Consider the following 18,788-nt stretch of genomic DNA (forward strand, 5'->3'; position numbering starts at 1 on the left):
TAAAAGAAAGTACAATGTTATCTAATGCTTTAAATATACTATTATGAAATGGAGTGTATAAATAAGGCCCTTTTGTTAAAAAGCTTGCTACAAAATATACTTCCGTATGTAGAAAAAGTTTTACAAAGATCATCTCATAGAACACTTTCAACCCGTTTGGTTATGTAAATTTTAAATGTGTAGCCTGTTTATGAAGCACATTATTTACCGATTTGAACAACTAGACACAACAACGACAACAACATATCCAGCGTAATCTCGCAAGTAAGGTTTGGAGAGGGTAGAGTGTATGCAGACCTTACCCCTACCTTGGGAGATAGAGAGTCTGCTTCCGATAGACCCTAGGCTCAAGGAAAAGAAATGAACAACTAGACACAAAACAAATAATTTTATCCTAGAAGTTATATAGTGTCATGGTGTATATAACAAAGTAAAAAGATAGTGAAAAAAATAAGAAGTTTCTTTAAAAGAGAAACCTTACCATGAAAATTCCAGATTGGTTGTTCTCCATTAGTAACAACCTCAAACATTATTTGATCTCCCACCTGTATGCCATTTGCAGCATAGAATTTACCCCATCTTCCTCCAATATAGACTTGAGAACGAGAGGTATACAGCTTTAAAGTCCACGACCTTCGTTTTTCATCTCTAATAATCAAATCACATTTCTTGTTGATGAGACCGTTTGCCCTTGCAAATTCACTAGGAATGCGCTGAAATTGTTTATAACCATTCACACATTTCATTAAACATTTCATATGCAGCACAATGTTCAGTTAAATAACTCCAGCTAAGAAAGTGGAAAAAAAGAAACAAAATGGTGCATAGAGACTTACCAAGTAACCATTTGTTAGGAATTGCTGTTTAACAGTGCATACAAACTGAGATTGACCAACAGGGTTGTGAGTAGCAGCTTCTGCATGGGGAAATGCTTTGCTTGATGATTATGATTAAAATATGAGTAACATCTAAACATCCACCCAATTATTTGGCCAATTTTTCATCTAAATAAACTGAAACCTATTTTAAGATTAAGGGAACTAACCTGCAAATTCATCAAGTATAAACTCATGGACTCTAAAGATGTTACCTTCAACAGTATGGGTTTCTTCTCCTTGCAAATACTCAGCATATTCAAGGGCCAAGCAAATTAGAGAAAGGGTCACATACTTTAGAGTTTAGTAGGACTTGTAAAAGTGTTTTTACAGGTTAAAATGACTATTGGATCCTTTGTTCTTTAAGAAAAGAGTTTGTACATTTACATAAATGACCGTCTAGAAGGTTGAGGATGAAATTATAGAAGACCATCTTGATCAAATCAAACACAAACATCCACAAAAACAAGTCTGTCTTATAGATACCTATTCATCCTTTCTGAGAAAAAGAACTTTGGATATTACTATCAACTTTCTAAATTGAAAACTTGAAATTTTAGAGGACTCATTATCTGAATTTGACGAATAAATAGAGTAAACTGTCCTTAGTGACCATATTTAGAAACAAGTACAATGTTATATAATTCTTTAATTACGCTATTTTTAAAATGGAGTAAATAAATATGAGGCCCTTTTGGTCTAACTGAACGTTTGCTACAAAATATACTTCCATATAGTGAAAAACGTTTTACAAAGATCATTTCATAGAACGCTTTCAAACTGTTAGTTAGGTAAATTTTACATGTGTTGCTGTTTACGCAGAACATTTTTTTTATATATATATTTGAACAACCAGACACAAAAAAACTAATTTTATTCTAAAAATTATATAGCGGCATGGTGTATAGAACTTAAAAATATGGCACTTGGGCCCAACTTAACCCCAAAAGCTAGCTCATGATGGGAGGATTGCCCAAGTCCATATAAGCAGACCAAGTGCCCATTCTCCAACCAATGTGGCACTCTAAGCCACTCTAACACCCCCTTCATGCCTAAGCCCAACTGGAGCGTGGACAATATAACATGGGGGCCCAAATAGGGAAGAACCTGGCTCTGATACCATATAACAGACAAGGTATGGAAGAATAAATTGATGTATTATTCCATGGAGTAACAAGTATATATACATGTACATATCCTAACTATGGAAAGAACCAAAAAGGAAAACCCTATAGATATGTTATTAATCCCTATAATTATCCTAATTATGTATGCAAGGAATATGACTACATTAATACTTTAAGAATAATATAGTAAAAAGATCGTGAAAAAGAAGAAGTTGTTTTAAATGAGAAACCTTACCATGAAATTTCCAGATTGGTTGTTTTCCATTAGTAACCACCTCAAACATTATTTGATCTCCCTCCTTTATGTCATTTGCAACACGGAATGCACCCCATCTTCCTCCAAGATGGACTTGAGAACAAGAGGTATATAGCTTTAAATTCCATGATCTTTGTCTTTCATCTCTAATAATCAAACCACATTTCTTGTTGATGAGACCATTTGCCTTCGCAAATTTATTAGGAATGCGCTGAAATTATTTATAACGACTCACACATTTCATCATCCACTTCATAAGCATTATATTTTCACTTAAATAACCCCAATAAAACAAAGAGGGGAAACAAAATGGTGCATATGTTTCCTTTGAGACTTACCAAGTAACCATGTGTAAGGAAATATTGTTTAACAGTGCAAACAAAGTGAGATTGACCAATAGGGTTGTGAGTAGCAACTTCTGCAAGGGGAAATGCCTTGCTTTAATGAAAAATGATGGGCAAGTTACATATTTGGCCGGTCAGTAAAAAATAATTACATTTGCTAGCCAAATGTACACAAACATACACTATTTTGTATAAAAAAAATGTATATTTTATGTATATCATACATTAATATTCAACAAATATACATTTGCTGGCTATTATTTCGGTGGCCGACTATTTGTATCAATTAATCAAAAATGATTACAATTAAAGCATGAATAGCACGTAAATATCCACTCAATCATTTGGCCAATTCTTCATCTAAGTATATTGTAAATTTGTTGTCATGTGACTAGGAGGTCACGGGTTTGAGCTGTGGAAACAGCCTTTTGCAGAAATGTAGGGTGAGGCAGCGTACAATAGACCCTTGTGGTCCGGCCCTTTCCCGGACCCCGCGCATAGCGGGAGCTTAGTGCACCGGGCTGCTCTTTATGTTGTAATTTATCTTAAGATGAAGGGAAAAACTTGTCAATTCATCAAGTATAAGCTAATGGACACTCAAGATGTTACCTTTGAATTCCTTGGAAGTGTCTTCAACCGTATGGGCTTCTTTTTCTTCTTCTTGCAAATACTCTGCATATTCCCTATCACATTGACTTTTATTAAAGATGGAAACATCAAATTCCATTTCTCCTTCATGTCTGAAAATCAACAAATCTCCTATCTGCAAATCATGCTCCTTTGCAAATTTTTTCCAGCCCCTTTTTAGTTGTCGGCCTTTCACTTTCACCAGCCACTTCTTACCAGCCCTTTTCAGTACAGCACGTTTAATATTCTCATATCCCTTCAGATACTTCAAGAAACCTATAGGAATTTTCTACAGAACAACAAATAATGTATAATTAGGGTAGTCTTGTCCCAAAAATGGCAGCTACTTTTTCCAGAATGTAAAGGCACTATTTTTTCTAAATTTATCAATACAACATAAACTAGACACAAATACTTCAAGAAACCTATAGGAATTTTCTGCAGTACAACATAAACTTGACCCAACTGATTATGCTGGATTTTTTAATTTTAGTATTTTACTTTTCTACAATAAACTCTTCCACCTCCATACATGTAATACTCCCCATTTCAATTTAGGTGTCCTGATTCTGAATACAACAACAGCATACTTAGCGTAATCCCACAAGTGGGGTCCTGATTCCGAATACAAGGGTCAATTATGTGCCAGGCAATTTATGTGTCCCTCCATTTCAATTTATGTGCCCGTTTGGCCATGGATAGTTTCCACTAAAATTCTGGAACACTGTTTGGATATAGAATTGTTACAATTTTTCGGAATTCAACTAATTCAAAAAGCTGTTTTCACAATTTTCAATCCAAATCAGTCACAAAAATCCAAAAACAGCTCCGTATTCACGTCCAAACACAACTCCAATTTCCAAACACCACTTTCAACTTGAAAACAAATACTACTTTTTCGTCTTCTTCAAATTTAACAATTTTTATGTCCAAACGCTAACTAACTAATTTTCCGTGTGAATTCGAAAATAAAATCTTCAATTTTAAATTTACATAGTTTGGAACAATATAAAAAGTACTCCGTCTCAAATTATCTATCGTTTTTTTATTTTTCACGCCTCTTAAGAAATATTAATCAGGAGGGGTGATTGACCTAGCCTTATTTATGTCTTAAGTTATAATCTTTCTCTATTAAATGTTTATTATATTTATGTCTCTCATCTACGTTAATGATAAAATTCTGCTAAGGTTAAAATGGAAAAAAAAAATTACTTGTGCTTGGAATTCTAAAACAATAAATAATTTGACACAACTAATTTAGTAATCACGACAGTCAATTTGAGACGAAGGGAGTAAGATACATAAATTGAAAACGGAGCAAGTAGAACAAAGGAAAGATGAAATAATTGGAAGGATTACTCACAAGACCATGCTTGAAACCTGGTAGAATGGGTTTGAAAAAATGAGGTTCCTTTGGACGGATTTTCATGGCAGCAAAGAAAATAATGCAGTTACTGTAGACAACAAAGCATCCTTTCTTTCTACTTTTTGATTGACAGAATTGAAAGATGAAACTTCAATACAATTTTCAGGTGAAAATAATTACTTTGGAAATTGAACTTGAAAGAAATGGTGATTAATTGGAAATAACGACAACATGTGATAGCTGCTTTTTTTAAGTAAGTGGACTGTGTAAAGCAGACAAAAATTTACTATATCTTCAGAAATAACATAAAAGTACAATACATCACACCATAATTTATATAAAAAAAAAAAGCAGTCCGCTGTAGCTATTGCTATGCGCGGAATCCGGGATAGAGTCTGGACTATAACGGTCTCTTGTACGCAGTCTTACGTCACACCATAATTGACAATCTAAATTAAAAATCATTGTCAAAGATAGTACCTTTGAGTCTCCAAATAATAATTAGGACATATAAATTGAAACAAAGGAAGTAGAAGAATTAAAGATGAAATAAGTGAAAGAATTACTAGCAAGACCATGCTTGAAACCTGGCAAAATGGGTTTGAAAAGGTGAGGTTTGACTGGAGGGATTTTCATGGCAGCAAAGAAAATAATGCAGTTACTGTAGGCAACAAATCATCCTTTCGTTCTACTCTGAGATTGATAGAATTGAATGATGAAAATTGAATACAGATTCAGGTGAAAACAATTACTTTGGTGATTGAAACTAGGGGTGGGCGTTCGGTTCTTCGGTTCGGCTATTTCGGTTTCGATTTTTTGAAGGTGGACACAGAACCAAACTAGTTCGGTTCGGTTCTTTCGATTTCGATTTTTTGAAGTTCAGTTCGATTCAGTTTCGGTTTTTTCAATTCGATTTTTCTATATGATATTAGAAGCGATTCCATTTACACTTATTCATATTCTCAAAAGCAATAAAACATAAAACTGATAAATAGAAATCAAAGTCAAACAAACAGGATACACAAGAATAGAAAACCATAACTATAATATAAGATTAGTAGGTGTTGTTATATACATACAGCAAGAATAATTAAAAAAACACATAAAGGACATACATTAATCCTAAAGACACATCCTAGTCACCTTTTTTTATTAAGGATATTTGATTTTCTCAACTGAAGTGGAAAATTAGGGATATAAAAGTAAAATAGGGCTTATTACAATTAGTTTTTTTTGGGCTTAAACTTAATAAGTCTGGACTATTTTAATTTTTTTGGGTAATGTATTATTTCGGTTCGGTTTCATCAAAGTTCGGTTCGGCTATTTCGGTTTCAGTTTTTTGAAGGTGGACACCGAACACCGAACCAAACTAGTTCGGTTCGGTTCTTTCAATTTCGATTTCTTGGAGTTCGGTTCGGTTCGGTCCGATTTTTCAATTTTTGGTATTTATGCCCAGCCCTAATTGAAACTTGAAAAGAATGATGATTAATTGGAAATAACGACAACAGTGATAGCTGCTTTCTTGAAGTAAGTGGACTGTGTAAAGCGACTAAAATTACTACATATTTAGAAATTATTCCGCTTATTTCAATTTAATTGTCTTACTTTTTCTTTTGGCCTATCCTAAAAAGACCGTCTCGTATTTAGTAAGTTATACAGTTCACAAGTTTAAAACTACAAGATACATTTTAGTACATTACACACATCAATTTGGAATCATAAAGTTCAAAAATGTCTTTTTATTACATAAATTTTGTATTCGGTCAAATTAAGACAAAGACAGTACATACAAAAGTACAATACGTCACACCATAGTGAACAATTAACAATTTAAAATAAAAAATCATTGTCAAAGAAAGTAGACTCTCCAAATAATAACTAGGACACATAAATTGAAACAAAGGAAACACAAAAAATTAAAAATGAAATAATTGGAAGGATTACTCACAAGACCATGCTTGAAACCTGGCAAAATGGGTTTGAAAAAGTGAGGTTTGACTGGAGGGACTTTCATAGCAGCTAAGAAAATAATGCAGTTACTCTAAGACAAATCATCCTTTCTTCTACTTTGCAATGACAGTATTTTGTAATTGAATGGAAATATGGACAAAAGTTGCAGCAGTTTTCGAAGTCAGTGGACTGTGTAAAGCAGACAAAAGTTTGCAGCATCCCAAAGCAAACAAATGGTGGGATCAGCTTAAGCTCACTTTCATTTATAAAAAATGTTAGTTATTGTCAGACTCCTATTGTGCACACTGTATAAGAAAAGGGTGCTGCTAAATAGCAAAACCCACTTTGTCAAAACGGTCAAAATTGAGGCCCTGCAGTAAAATGACCAGAATACCCTAATCTCAACAGTCAATCTCTCTCCTTCAATATAGTTTAATGATTAAAGTAGGTCACACTAAAACATAAAGGACAATATTAAATGAGAACCTACCTAACAATATACACAAATTTATTTATTTATTATTTCATTATACGATGGGCCAGTCTAAACAATATACACAAATTTATTTACTTTTTTTTTCATTATGCGGTGGACCAACCTAAACAATATACAAAATCTTAATTCTTTTTCTTTTTTTTTTTCCTTTTTAGAGACATTTACCCTCTAAACCAATTAGTAAGAATTATATATAACAAAAACATATCTTTTTAAAAGTAACAAATAGAGCACATTGAATAGAAAAAAAATATAAATACAAAAATAAACTCCGATTAAAGCCAACGCTCTCCATTAATTAATGAAATCTATTTTCATTAATACAATTTTAGTCATTTACTCTTTTCTCTCACTTCCACAATGATCTCTCTCCCCACCTTAATTTTATGATTTTTTTTCTTCAAACTTATAATACTTAGCTAAATAGAAGGAATTCAATGTTTTAACTAAAGTCAACCATAATGTTGACTATTTGTTATATTCACTATTTTTGTTTAAATTAATTAAATTAGATCGAAACTTGTTAAATGTTACTCAATTCTATTTAATACTTAACTAATTGAGATAATTTCATGTTTTAATTAAAATCAACCATAGCATTGACTACTTGTTGCATATATTTTTTTTCTTAAATTGATTGAATTAAATCAAAAGTTGCTAATTATTATTCAATCCTATATAATACTTAGCTAAATTGCAGCAATTCAATTTTTCAATTAAAATCAACCATAGTGTTGACTAATTGGTAAATCTACTATTTTTGTGTAAACTAATTGAATTAGATCTAAATTTGCTTAATACTACTCAATTATATTTAATACTTAACTAATTGAGATAATTTCATGTTTCAATTAATGTCAACCATAGTATTGACTGCTAGTTACATCTACTTAAAAAAAAAAATCAAAAGTTATTAATTGTTACTCAATCCTATCTAATACTTAGCTAAATTGAAAGAATTCAAGTGTTTCAATTAAAGTCAAGCATAGTGTTGATTATTTGTTACATTCACTATTTTTGTTTATGTTGATTAAATTAGATCTAAACTTGCTAAATGCAACTCAATTCTATTTAATACTTAACTAATTCAGATAATTTCAGTTTCAATTAAAGTTAACGATAGTATTGACTACTTGTCACATATTGTTTTTTTAAAATTGATTGAATTAAATCAAATGTCGCTAATTGTTACTCAATTCTATGTAATACTTAGCTAGTGTTGATTATTTGTTACATTCACTATTGTTGTTTATATTGATAGAATTAGATCTAAACTGGGTAAATGCAACTTAATTCTATTTAATACTTAATTAATTGAGATAATTCCATGTTTCAGTTTAAATCAACCATAGTATTGACTTCTTGTACATATTTTTTTTTAAAATTGATTGAATTAAATCAAACATTGCTAATTGTTATTCAATCCTATATAATACTTAGCTAAATTGCAACAAATCAGTGTTTCAATTAAAATCAATCATAGTGTTGACTACTTGTTAAATCTACTATTTTTGTTTAAATTGATTGAATTAGATCTAAACTTGCTGAATACTACTCAGTTATATTTAATACTTAACTAATTGAGATACTTTCATGTTTCAATTGAAGTCAACCATAGTATTGACTACATGTTGCATCTATCTTTTATATATATATATATATATATATATATATATATATATATATATATATATATATATATATATATATATATATATATATATATATATATATATATATAAAATGAGTGCATTAAATTGAAGGTTGCTAATAGTTAAAGAATCTTATATAATACTTAGCTAAATTAAAGGAATTCAATGTTTCAATTAAAGTCAACCATAGGTGTTGACTATTTATTGTATCCACTATTTTTGTTTAAATTAGCTCTAAACTTGCTAAATCTTACTCAATTCTATTTAATACTTAACTAATTGAGATAATTTTATGTTTTAATTAAAATCAACCATAGTATTGACTACTTGTTGCATATATTTTTTTTCTTAAATTGATTGAATTAAATCAAAAGTTGCTAATTATTATTCAGTCCTATATAATACTTAGCTAAATTGCAGCAATTCAATGTTTCAATTAAAATCAACCATAGTGTTGACTAATTGTTAAATCTACTATTTTTGTGTAAACTAATTGAATTATATCTAAATTTGCTTAATACTACTCAATTATATTTAATACAGTTAAGCTAATTTCATGTTTCAATTAAAGTCAACTATAGTATCGACTACTTGTTACATTTTTTTTTTTTGAATTAAATCAAAAGATGCTAATTGTTACTCAATCTTGTATAAAACTTAGATAAATTGCATCTATTAAATGTTTCAATTAAAATTAACCATGGGGTTGATTTCTTGTTAAATTTACTATTTTTATTTAAATTGATAGAATTAGATCTAAACTTGGTAAATGCTACTCAATTTTAATTAATATTTAACTAATTGAGATAATTTAATGTTTCAATTAAAGTCAACAATAATATTAACTACTTGATACATCTGTTTTTATTTAAAAAATGATTAAATTAAATAAAAGTTGTTGACTGTTACTCAATCCTATATAGTACTTAGCTAAATTGAAGGAATTCAATGTTTCAATTAAAGTCAATCATAGTGTTGACTACTTGTTAAATCTAATAATTTTATTTAAATTAATCGAATTAGATCTAAATTTGCTAATTGCTATTGTGATAATTTCATTATTTGGATCCAAACGACATTCCCTTCTTTTAGCTGAATTTCTAAGTCAGAAAAGGTCATGGAATGTAATATTACGTTTTAGATTTTTTAAGGTAGTCAAAATTGAAACAAAAAATTGCACGGATTGTCCTTCATTTGGGGTGGTCTTTAATTTTTGTCCTTCAAATTGATGGTCTTTAAATTTTGCCCTTCGCCTAACACCCTGAGCTTTTGGGTTCAAACCCCAACTAAGTAAAAAAAAAAAAAATCGCAAGGCAAATGTTTGGGTTTGCAAGGCAGAAGTTGCAAATTCTGCCCTTGCAAATTAGGCGCAGAATTTGTAACTTCTGCCTTTAAAGCAGAGGTTTGCCTTCAAAACTCTGCCTTGCGAACCCAACTTTTGCCTAGCGATTTTGTTTTAATTTTTGCCTGAGCAAGGGTTCGAACCTGGGACCTTGATATTTTAGGCGAAGTACAAAAGTTAAATACTTTCATTTTGATGGGCATAATTTAAAGACTACCCCAAAATAAGGGCATTACTGCTAATTGCCCAAATTGAAATATGTGATGCAAATAGCTCGGCACAACAATTTATGTTTTTCTTGTGTAGTTTTAAATAAATAAAAAACAAATGTTAAACAATAGTAAATAACTAAAATAACGTTATAATGGTTATATCCATATTTTCAAAACAAATTACTAAGAAACAGAGAAGCGTATATTTTTAACAGGTTAGTTTAGATCTAATTCAATCAATTTAAATGAAAATAGTATATTTAACAGGTAGTCAACTTTATGGTTGATTTTTAAATGAGACATTGAATTGTCTCAATTTAGCTAAGTGAACACTAATTAGATATAATTGAGAAACAATTAGTAAGTTTAAATCTAATTCAGTCAATACAAACAAAAATAATGAATTTAACGTGAATTGCTTCAATTAATTAAGTATTAAATAGTATTGAGAAGCAATTAGCAAGTTTAGATCTAATTCAATCAGTTTACCTAAGTATTAATTAAGATTTAGTAAAAGGTCCACTAAGTGTTGATTCAATTGGATCAAATTCTTATATAAATATGTGAATGTAACTATGGTAACATTATTTTGCATTGAATTTCCTATTAAATATTGAAAAACCATTTGTTCTACCATTTTTCTCTATTCAAAAGATAATACTTAGATAAATTGAAGGAATTAGATTTAAACTTGTTAATTTAACATGTTTTGATTCCATTAAATTTATTTTTTAAATAGTGGATTTAACAAGTAATCAACACTATGGTTGACTTATTTCTACAAAATCTGTTCATTTCTGCAATTTCTGTGCAAAATTATGAAAAACAGCAAATCAATGGCTATTTATACAAAAAGCTGCACTTTTATCATCTTCTTCACCACCTTCATATAGTTCTTCAAAATTGCTTCAAAGTTTTTTTGTCATAGATTCTTCAAACCAAGTCAAATCAACCCCAAGCTCGAACCAAAGTCATCTATACAAACTAGAACAATCCTCACTCATCAATTTTGTCAAACAAATAAGAAATCAATTAAATTCATTTGTTAGTTTCTAAGCTATTCTAAGAACACATATGAAGATCTTCAAGAACACCATGAACTTGAAATTTGTAAGTCAAATTACTCCAAATTTTAGATCTAAGCTCTTCCTCAACATAGAGAACAAAATTTAATACAAATTGAAATCAATCAACCCTCAAATCAACAAACCCAAATTGCTAGTTCTTCAAACCTTCAAACCCAACAATGGTGAACTCTTCAGATCAACTTGAAATTCTTCCAAACTTCGGATCCATTACCTCTTTCAATAGAAAAACAAAGACCAATAGATTTGAGCCTTCAATTTTGTCCTAATCTTCGAAATCCATCAACTCGTTTTCAGGCTTTGACCTCCGCCAAATGACTTGAAACTTTAGATCTAGGTAGATTTGACCTCTGAGAACTCAAATCTACACTCCAATTCACACAAATCAAAAAACAACAATTTTCATTTTTTTTGGGGATTTTATTTTTGTTGCGATTTTCAAAATATGAACAACCTAGGATTAAAAATTGTAGAAATAATCTTGTGGCCTAACGCTATGAGATAATGCTTCTCCTCATTATTTTACATTAATGATTAGTAATTGTGAGCTCATTAATAATAAGGTTGTAACTAATTATAGTTTATAGTACTTCAGTACTAAAAGTGACTTAATACGTTATGTTAGAAAATAATGATTTGACACTGCATTAACAAGAAATAGCAATATGGAGTTCAACAAAAAATAATACCATATGTATATAGCCAATATATAAACAATAGAAATTAATCATTCATTCAAATTATTCCACTCTTCAATATATAACATCCAATAGAAACCAAATACCGTGTGTATATAGCCAATTTAGCCAGTATATAGCCAAAAAGAGTAACAATATTTTGCGTTCAATTTCCTATTGAAATGTCATTTTCTTTTTTTTACCATTTTGCTCTATTCAAAAGATAATACTTAGCTAAATTGTAGGAAATAAACTTAGATTTGTTAAAATAACAAGTTTTGATTCCATTAAATTCATTTTGTCTAAAATAGTGGATTTAACAAGTAGTCAACACTATGGTTGACTTTGATTGAAACGAACCAATATTTTGCATTGAATTTCCTATTAAATATTGAAAAGTCATTCATTTTACCAATTTTTTCGATATATCCAAAAAATTACGTTGTAAAATATCAATGGAATGAGTCTTTGTGTATTGTTTATCACATATTTTTATTTTATGAATTGAAGTATTACATTTTAGTGGACAAATTTTATGTTGTGGAGTGTGTGTTGTGAACATAAAGATGCATGGGTATTGGGCTGCTCAAAGAAGCTGGGCCCAAACAACCACAACCCATATATTCAGCAGAAGAGGAGACATGCAGCCCAATATCAAAGCGAAAGAAAAATTGGAAGAAAAAAAATCTTTTCACTGTATGTACACACCTAGACTCGAACGTGAGACCTAAAAGTTCCAAACGCGGACCTTGACCAATTTTTCTGCAATAATATTCGTCATTTCTTGGAACGAATATTTATTTAGATGCCTTTTTTAATATAGCAAACTGGTAAAATAAATGATTTTTCAATATTTTATAGGGAATTCAATGCAAAATATAGGTTTGTTGCACTCTCATAATCAAATTGGAATGTAAATAATGATATTCATGTTTTGTGTGATTTTTTACGTTACGAACTTGTGTACACGACGATCGTTAGCGATTCTCGTCGTTGTTTTGCATTACCGATCAGTAATTGTGAGCTCATTTATAATAAGGTTATATAGCTCGCTATAGTTCATAGTTGCTTCAACACCAAAAGTGACTTGATTCATTATGTTAATACATAATGAGTTGACACTGCATTCAAAGTATTAGATACGTTGACGTGTTGTCTTCAAACAAATGAGTATGTGATATGACACTTTGTTCTAAGTCTTAGTGTTTTCTCAATCAAATAACAAAACTATAGGTTTGTTGCACTCTTATGATCAAATTGGCATCAATTCATGATATTCATGCGATTTTTTATGTTATGAACTTGTGTACATGACTATCGTTAACGGTTCTCATCGTTGATTTACATTACCGATCGGTAATTGTGAGCTCATTTATAACAAGGTTAACTCATTATAGTTCATAGTTGCTTCAACACCAAAAGTGACTTGATGCATTATGTTAAGAGATAATGAGTTGTTACTGCATTCAAAGTATTAGATACGTTAATGTGCTATCTTTAAACAAACGAATATGTGATATGACATTTCATTCAAAGGCTTAGTGTTTTCTCAATCAAATAGCAATACTAAGTGAGTTTTGGTGTTTAAAAGGATTAAAGTACATTGATACTTGATTTTTTTGAGTTTGGTGATCATATAAGTGAAAGAAAAAATGAAAAACAAAAGTTTTAGACTAAACGCGCACACCTAGACTTGAACTCGGGACCTAAGGGTTCTAAAGGCGGACCTCGAACAATTTTGCTGCAATAGCATTCGACATTTCTTGGAACGGATAAATTACTTATCTGCATTTTTTTAATAGAGCAAAATGGTAAAATAAATGACTTTTCAATATTTAATAGAAAATTCAATGCAAAATATTGGTTTGTTGCATTTTCATAATCAAATTGGCAGCATTTCATAATAAGGTCATACCTAATTTTAGTTCATAGTTATTTCAACACTAATAGTGACTTGATTCGTTATGTTATTAATAAATAACGATTTGACACTGCATTCACAAGAAATAGCAATATTGAGCTCAACAAAAAATAATACAAAATTAAACAACATGAACAAAAATAAAACAACAGAAATTAATCATTCACTCAAATTATTCCGCTCTTCAATATATAATGTCCAACGGGAATCAAGTATCGTATATATATATATATACATATACCGTAAAAAAAACAAGAAAAAGAAGAAAAAATACAGTCCAGACCAAATACCGTATGTCTATAGCCAATATATAACAAATTTATAAGAAAAATAAAAACACTTTCAGATACCAAAATAAAAAGAAAAAGAAGAAAAAATACACTCTAGGCTAATACCATATGTATATAGCCAATAAATGACACTTTAGTTACAAGAAAAATGAAAAAAAAAAAAAAACTTTCAGATGCCAAAACAAAAAGAACAAAAGAAAAAAGAAAATGAGTACACCCTAGGCCCACCGTATGCATACACAATAAGTAAACAAAAAGAAAAAGAATAAAAAAAAGGAAATACACCATAGGCCCACCTTATGCATACACAATAAGTGAACAAAAAAAAAGAAAAAAAAAGAAATACACCCTAGGCCTACCTTATGTATACACAATACAGCTAATGTAAAAATAATAATAATAATAAAAAAGATACATTAAAAAATGGAAAAGAACATGGGAAACATAACCCATGATTAGTCTATATGAGAGAGAGTCTCATTTTATCAGAAAGGGCAATGATGTAAAAGTACATGACAATAAAATAATAAAAGGCAGAGATTCCCCAAGATTCCCTATGAAATGACTAACATACCCCCATTTTTGATAGTTTTGCCCAAAAATGGTTTTGCCAAATAGATTTTTCCATAAGAAAATTAGAAAAAGAAAAAGAAGAGAAAATGCTAGTGTATTGTGAGACTCCAATACGTACCGGACACGATATGAGATTTTTTTTTTTAAAGGAGAAAATGTTAGTGTTATTCTCAAGGTATCGGACTAGTGTGAGAAAAAATTAAAAAAGAAAAGAGAAAATGCTAGTGTTATTGTGAAACTCCGATGGTGTACTGGACCCGGTATGAGAAAATGAAAAAAAGAAAGAGAAAATGCTAGTGTTATTGTCATATTCCAATGGAGTACCAGATACGGTATGAGAAAATGAAAAAAGGAAGAAGAGAAAATGCTAGTGTTTTTGTCATACTCCAATGGGGTACCGGACACGATATGGGAATTTTTTTTAAAAAAAAAAAGAGAGAGAAAATGCTAGTGCTATTGTCGGACTCCAATAGGGTATTAGACACGATATCAGACTACAATAGGGTACTAGACACGATATGAGATTATTTTTTTTTTAAAAGGAGAAAATGCTAGTGTTATTATACACTCCAATGGGTATCGGATACGATATGAGAAAAAAAAAGAAGAGAAAATGCTAGTGTTATTGTCGGACTCCAATGAGGTACCGGACACGATATAAGAAAATAAAAAAATAAAAAGAAGAGAAAATGCTAGTGTTATTGTCAGACTCCAATGGTCTAGCGGATACGGTATGAGAAAATGAAAAAAAGAAGAAGAGAAACTGCTAGTGTTATTGTCAGACTCCAATGGGGTACCGAACACGGTATGAGAAAATTAAAATTAAAAGAGAGAGAGAGATAATGCTAGTGTTATTGTCCGTCTCCAATAGGGTACCAGATACGATATGAGATTTTTTAAAAAAAGGAGAAAATGCTAGTGTTATTATACACTCCAATGGGTATCGGATATGGTATGAGAAAATTAAAAGAGAGAGAGAGAGAGAGAGAAAATGCTAGTGTTATTGTTGGACACCACGAGGTACCAGACATGGAATGAGAAAAAAAAAATGTTAGTTTATTGGCAGACTCGAATGAGGTACCAGACATAGTATAAAAAAATGCTAGAATTATTGTCAGACTTCAATGGAGTACCGAATACAGTATGAGAAAATGAAAAAAAAACATGCTAGTGTCATTGTCCGCCTCCAATGGGAGAATTTTTTTTATTTTTTTTAAAAAAGAGAAAGAAAATGCTAGTGTTATTGTCAGACTCCAATAGGGTACTGGACACGATATGAGAGTTTTTTTTTTTTTTTTTTTTTTTTTGTAAAGGAGAAAATGCTAGTGTTATTATACACTTCAATGGATATCATATATGGTATGAGAAATTAAAAGAGAGAGAGAGAGAGAGAGAATGTTGGTGGTATCATAGACTCCAATGAGGTACCGGACATGGTATAAGAAAACTTTTTTAAAAAAATAGAGAGAGAAAATGCTAGTGTTATTGCAGACTCCAATGGGACACCCGATAAGGTATGAGAAATTCCTTTTTTTTTTTAATTTTTTATGTTGGTGTTATTGACGGACTCTAACAGGGTATCAGTCACGGAATGAGAAAATGAAAAGAAGAAGAGAAAATACTAGTATTATCGTAGACTCTAATGCAATACCGGACACGATATGAGAAAACGAAAAGAAAAAAAAATGCTAGTGTTATTGGGAGTTGGACAAGCGAAAAAAACAAAGAAAATTTGAAGGGAAATTAGGGGACCGAATGACCCCACCATCCAGGTAAATATTCATCAGTATTACTGCTCCCTCCATTTTAAATAAACGGACAAGGGCCTAAAATACCCTTGAACTATTAGAATTGGTGCAAAAATACCCTCCATCCACCTTTGAGCCCCCAAATACCCCTGTCATCCACCTTTGAGCCCTCAAATACCCTTGTCATCCACCTATGGGGTCTAATATACCCTTATTTTCTAACAGCCCCATGTTGACACCAATTTTGTCCATCCTTTCGTCCAAGTTACATCGTTAAGCTTCTATTTTATTAGATTATTAATTATATTTTTTTTATCACAACTTGTAGTCAAATTTCTTGATGATCTCTATTACTATTATTACTTTTATTATTACTATTATTATTATTATTATTATTATTATTATTATTATTAATAATAATAATAATAATCTTGAACTTGGACGGATTTTTTGAATAGATTCGGGTCCAAATTTCTGTCATTTTGTTCTTGGCATATTAGATGAAAAGAACAAAGTTTCGATTTCGCAATGAAGGAGGATATTAAGTTATGATTTTTATGATTACTAGTAAGAAATTAAGGTGAATGAATTAAGGAAAGAAAGTGGAATTGAAAAGAGAAGAGAAGAGAAAATCAAACTAGAATAAATGAAAGAATATAAAAGGCACAAAGAAAGGGATTTTGTAGCCGGGGAATTTCGACGAGAATCGAAGAATGTTTGATTTTAAGGAAATTTAGAGATGACGGGGTCTTAGGAATTTTGAGTAAATAACAATGAGTTATGGATATTTGGTTTTGGAGGTAACCTGATGCCTTTGGGGATTTTTAGTTGGAAAGGGATTATGGGCTGGGTAGAAACTTTAGGAAATGGGTGAAAAAAAATTATTTGGTTTATTTGGGGAATCTAGTAATTTCAAATAGATTTTCTCGATTTTCATAATGATAATAAAAGTAGAGGGAAGTAATAGTAATAGTAAATCCAAAGAAAAACCTGCTCTCGGCGCAGTTTAAGCTAACCTGCGCCGTCATCGTCAATGGCAGGGAAAAGAGGACGAGGCCGACCCAAAAAGGAAACGTCGATCGTTGAACCAAATATACCTAGCATCAAGCGTGTCGGTGGTAGCTCCGCAGCAGTCATAGAATCGATCTCAGGCATACAATCAACCAGATCTGGAGATGCTCGCCATATACCCTTTGTCGAAATATCGAGGTCTGCAAATCAACAACAGAAGAAGGCGAACCAGAGCCCTATTCCGATACAGGGTAATCTCCAAGCACCTATTACCCCACCAGTTGCTAAGAAACAGACGGAGACTTCGATACCAGTAGTTGAAGAAGAAAGGGTGCAAGAGGAGACCAAGACCTGGGCTAATCTATTCACTGGGAACAGAGCAACGAGTAATGGTATGACACTTAACTATGTCCCGCCGGAATTAGTTGAAGGTAAACTTGTACCTAAATTGGATAAATCAGAGATGGATAAGGCGATTATGAAATGGAAATGTGCTTTAATTGTATATGTTGTTGGGAAAAAACCTGGTTATAATTATATGCGACGATATATTAGCCAAACATGGAATAGTGTACTTGTGCCAGACTTATACTACCATGAAGAGGGTTATTTTGTAGTCAAATTTCAGACAATGGAGGACATGAATGATGTCATTTACTCTGGGCCGTACACAATCAATAATAAACCACTGATTCTTAAACAATGGACACCGGACTATGAGTTTGATGCTGATTTCTTGAAGGTGATACCTCTGTGGGTAAAATTCCCAAAGCTTCTAATGTCTTGCTGGGGTGATGATTCATTGAGTCGCATAGCAAGTGCTATAGAGATTCCACTGTTTGCAGATGAGTGTACTGCGAAACAAACAAGGATCTCCTTTGCTAGAATTCTCATTGAAGTTAACATTACCAAGCCCTTACCAGATGAAATTACTGTTATGGATGCTTATGGAAAACTCTTTGAACAAGAAGTGGAATACGAATGGAGACCTGAATTTTGTGGAGAATGTCTCCGAATTGGACATGACTGTGCTAGAAAAGCTAAGGAAGTGCCCAAGCAACAGAAAACTAAAAAAAGGAGACCACATAAGAGGGTTGAACCAGTGTGGCAATACAAGGCAAACATTCCATCAACTAGCATAGCACCAACTGCAGTTCAAGATTATTCTCCCCTACCCCAAGCTGGAAAGAAAGATGCTGAGGCGGTGCGGAAGCAGTTGGAGAAGGGGAAACAAGC

The 18,788-nt window shown here is 31.3% G+C and overlaps 1 protein-coding gene across 7 annotated transcripts in view; it reads right to left on the reverse strand.

The window, feature by feature from the left end:
- LOC132609516 (B3 domain-containing protein REM17-like) overlaps nucleotides 1–18,788 on the reverse strand; it is a 39,630-nt gene that overhangs the window by 8,711 nt on the left and 12,131 nt on the right. Inside the window, exons 1-7 of one of the 7 annotated variants that reach the window (XM_060323533.1) lie at nucleotides 6,544–6,827; nucleotides 3,212–3,518; nucleotides 2,597–2,676; nucleotides 2,238–2,469; nucleotides 1,046–1,114; nucleotides 837–916; nucleotides 482–713 (exon numbers count right to left, since the gene is read on the reverse strand). In XM_060323533.1, coding sequence (XP_060179516.1) covers nucleotides 482–713; nucleotides 837–916; nucleotides 1,046–1,114; nucleotides 2,238–2,469; nucleotides 2,597–2,676; nucleotides 3,212–3,518; nucleotides 6,544–6,609 — 1,066 coding nt within the window. In that variant the 5' untranslated portion in view covers nucleotides 6,610–6,827. Of the gene's footprint in view, nucleotides 1–481; nucleotides 714–836; nucleotides 917–1,045; nucleotides 1,115–2,237; nucleotides 2,470–2,596; nucleotides 2,677–3,211; nucleotides 3,519–4,592; nucleotides 4,912–5,161; nucleotides 5,471–6,543; nucleotides 6,828–18,788 lie in introns of those variants that run through there. The other 6 variants (XM_060323534.1, XM_060323532.1, XM_060323531.1 and 3 more) reach the window with 6 other exon arrangements.

This window comes from Lycium barbarum, chromosome 9 (genome assembly GCF_019175385.1).
Source record: "Lycium barbarum isolate Lr01 chromosome 9, ASM1917538v2, whole genome shotgun sequence".
NCBI lineage: Eukaryota > Viridiplantae > Streptophyta > Magnoliopsida > Solanales > Solanaceae > Lycium > Lycium barbarum.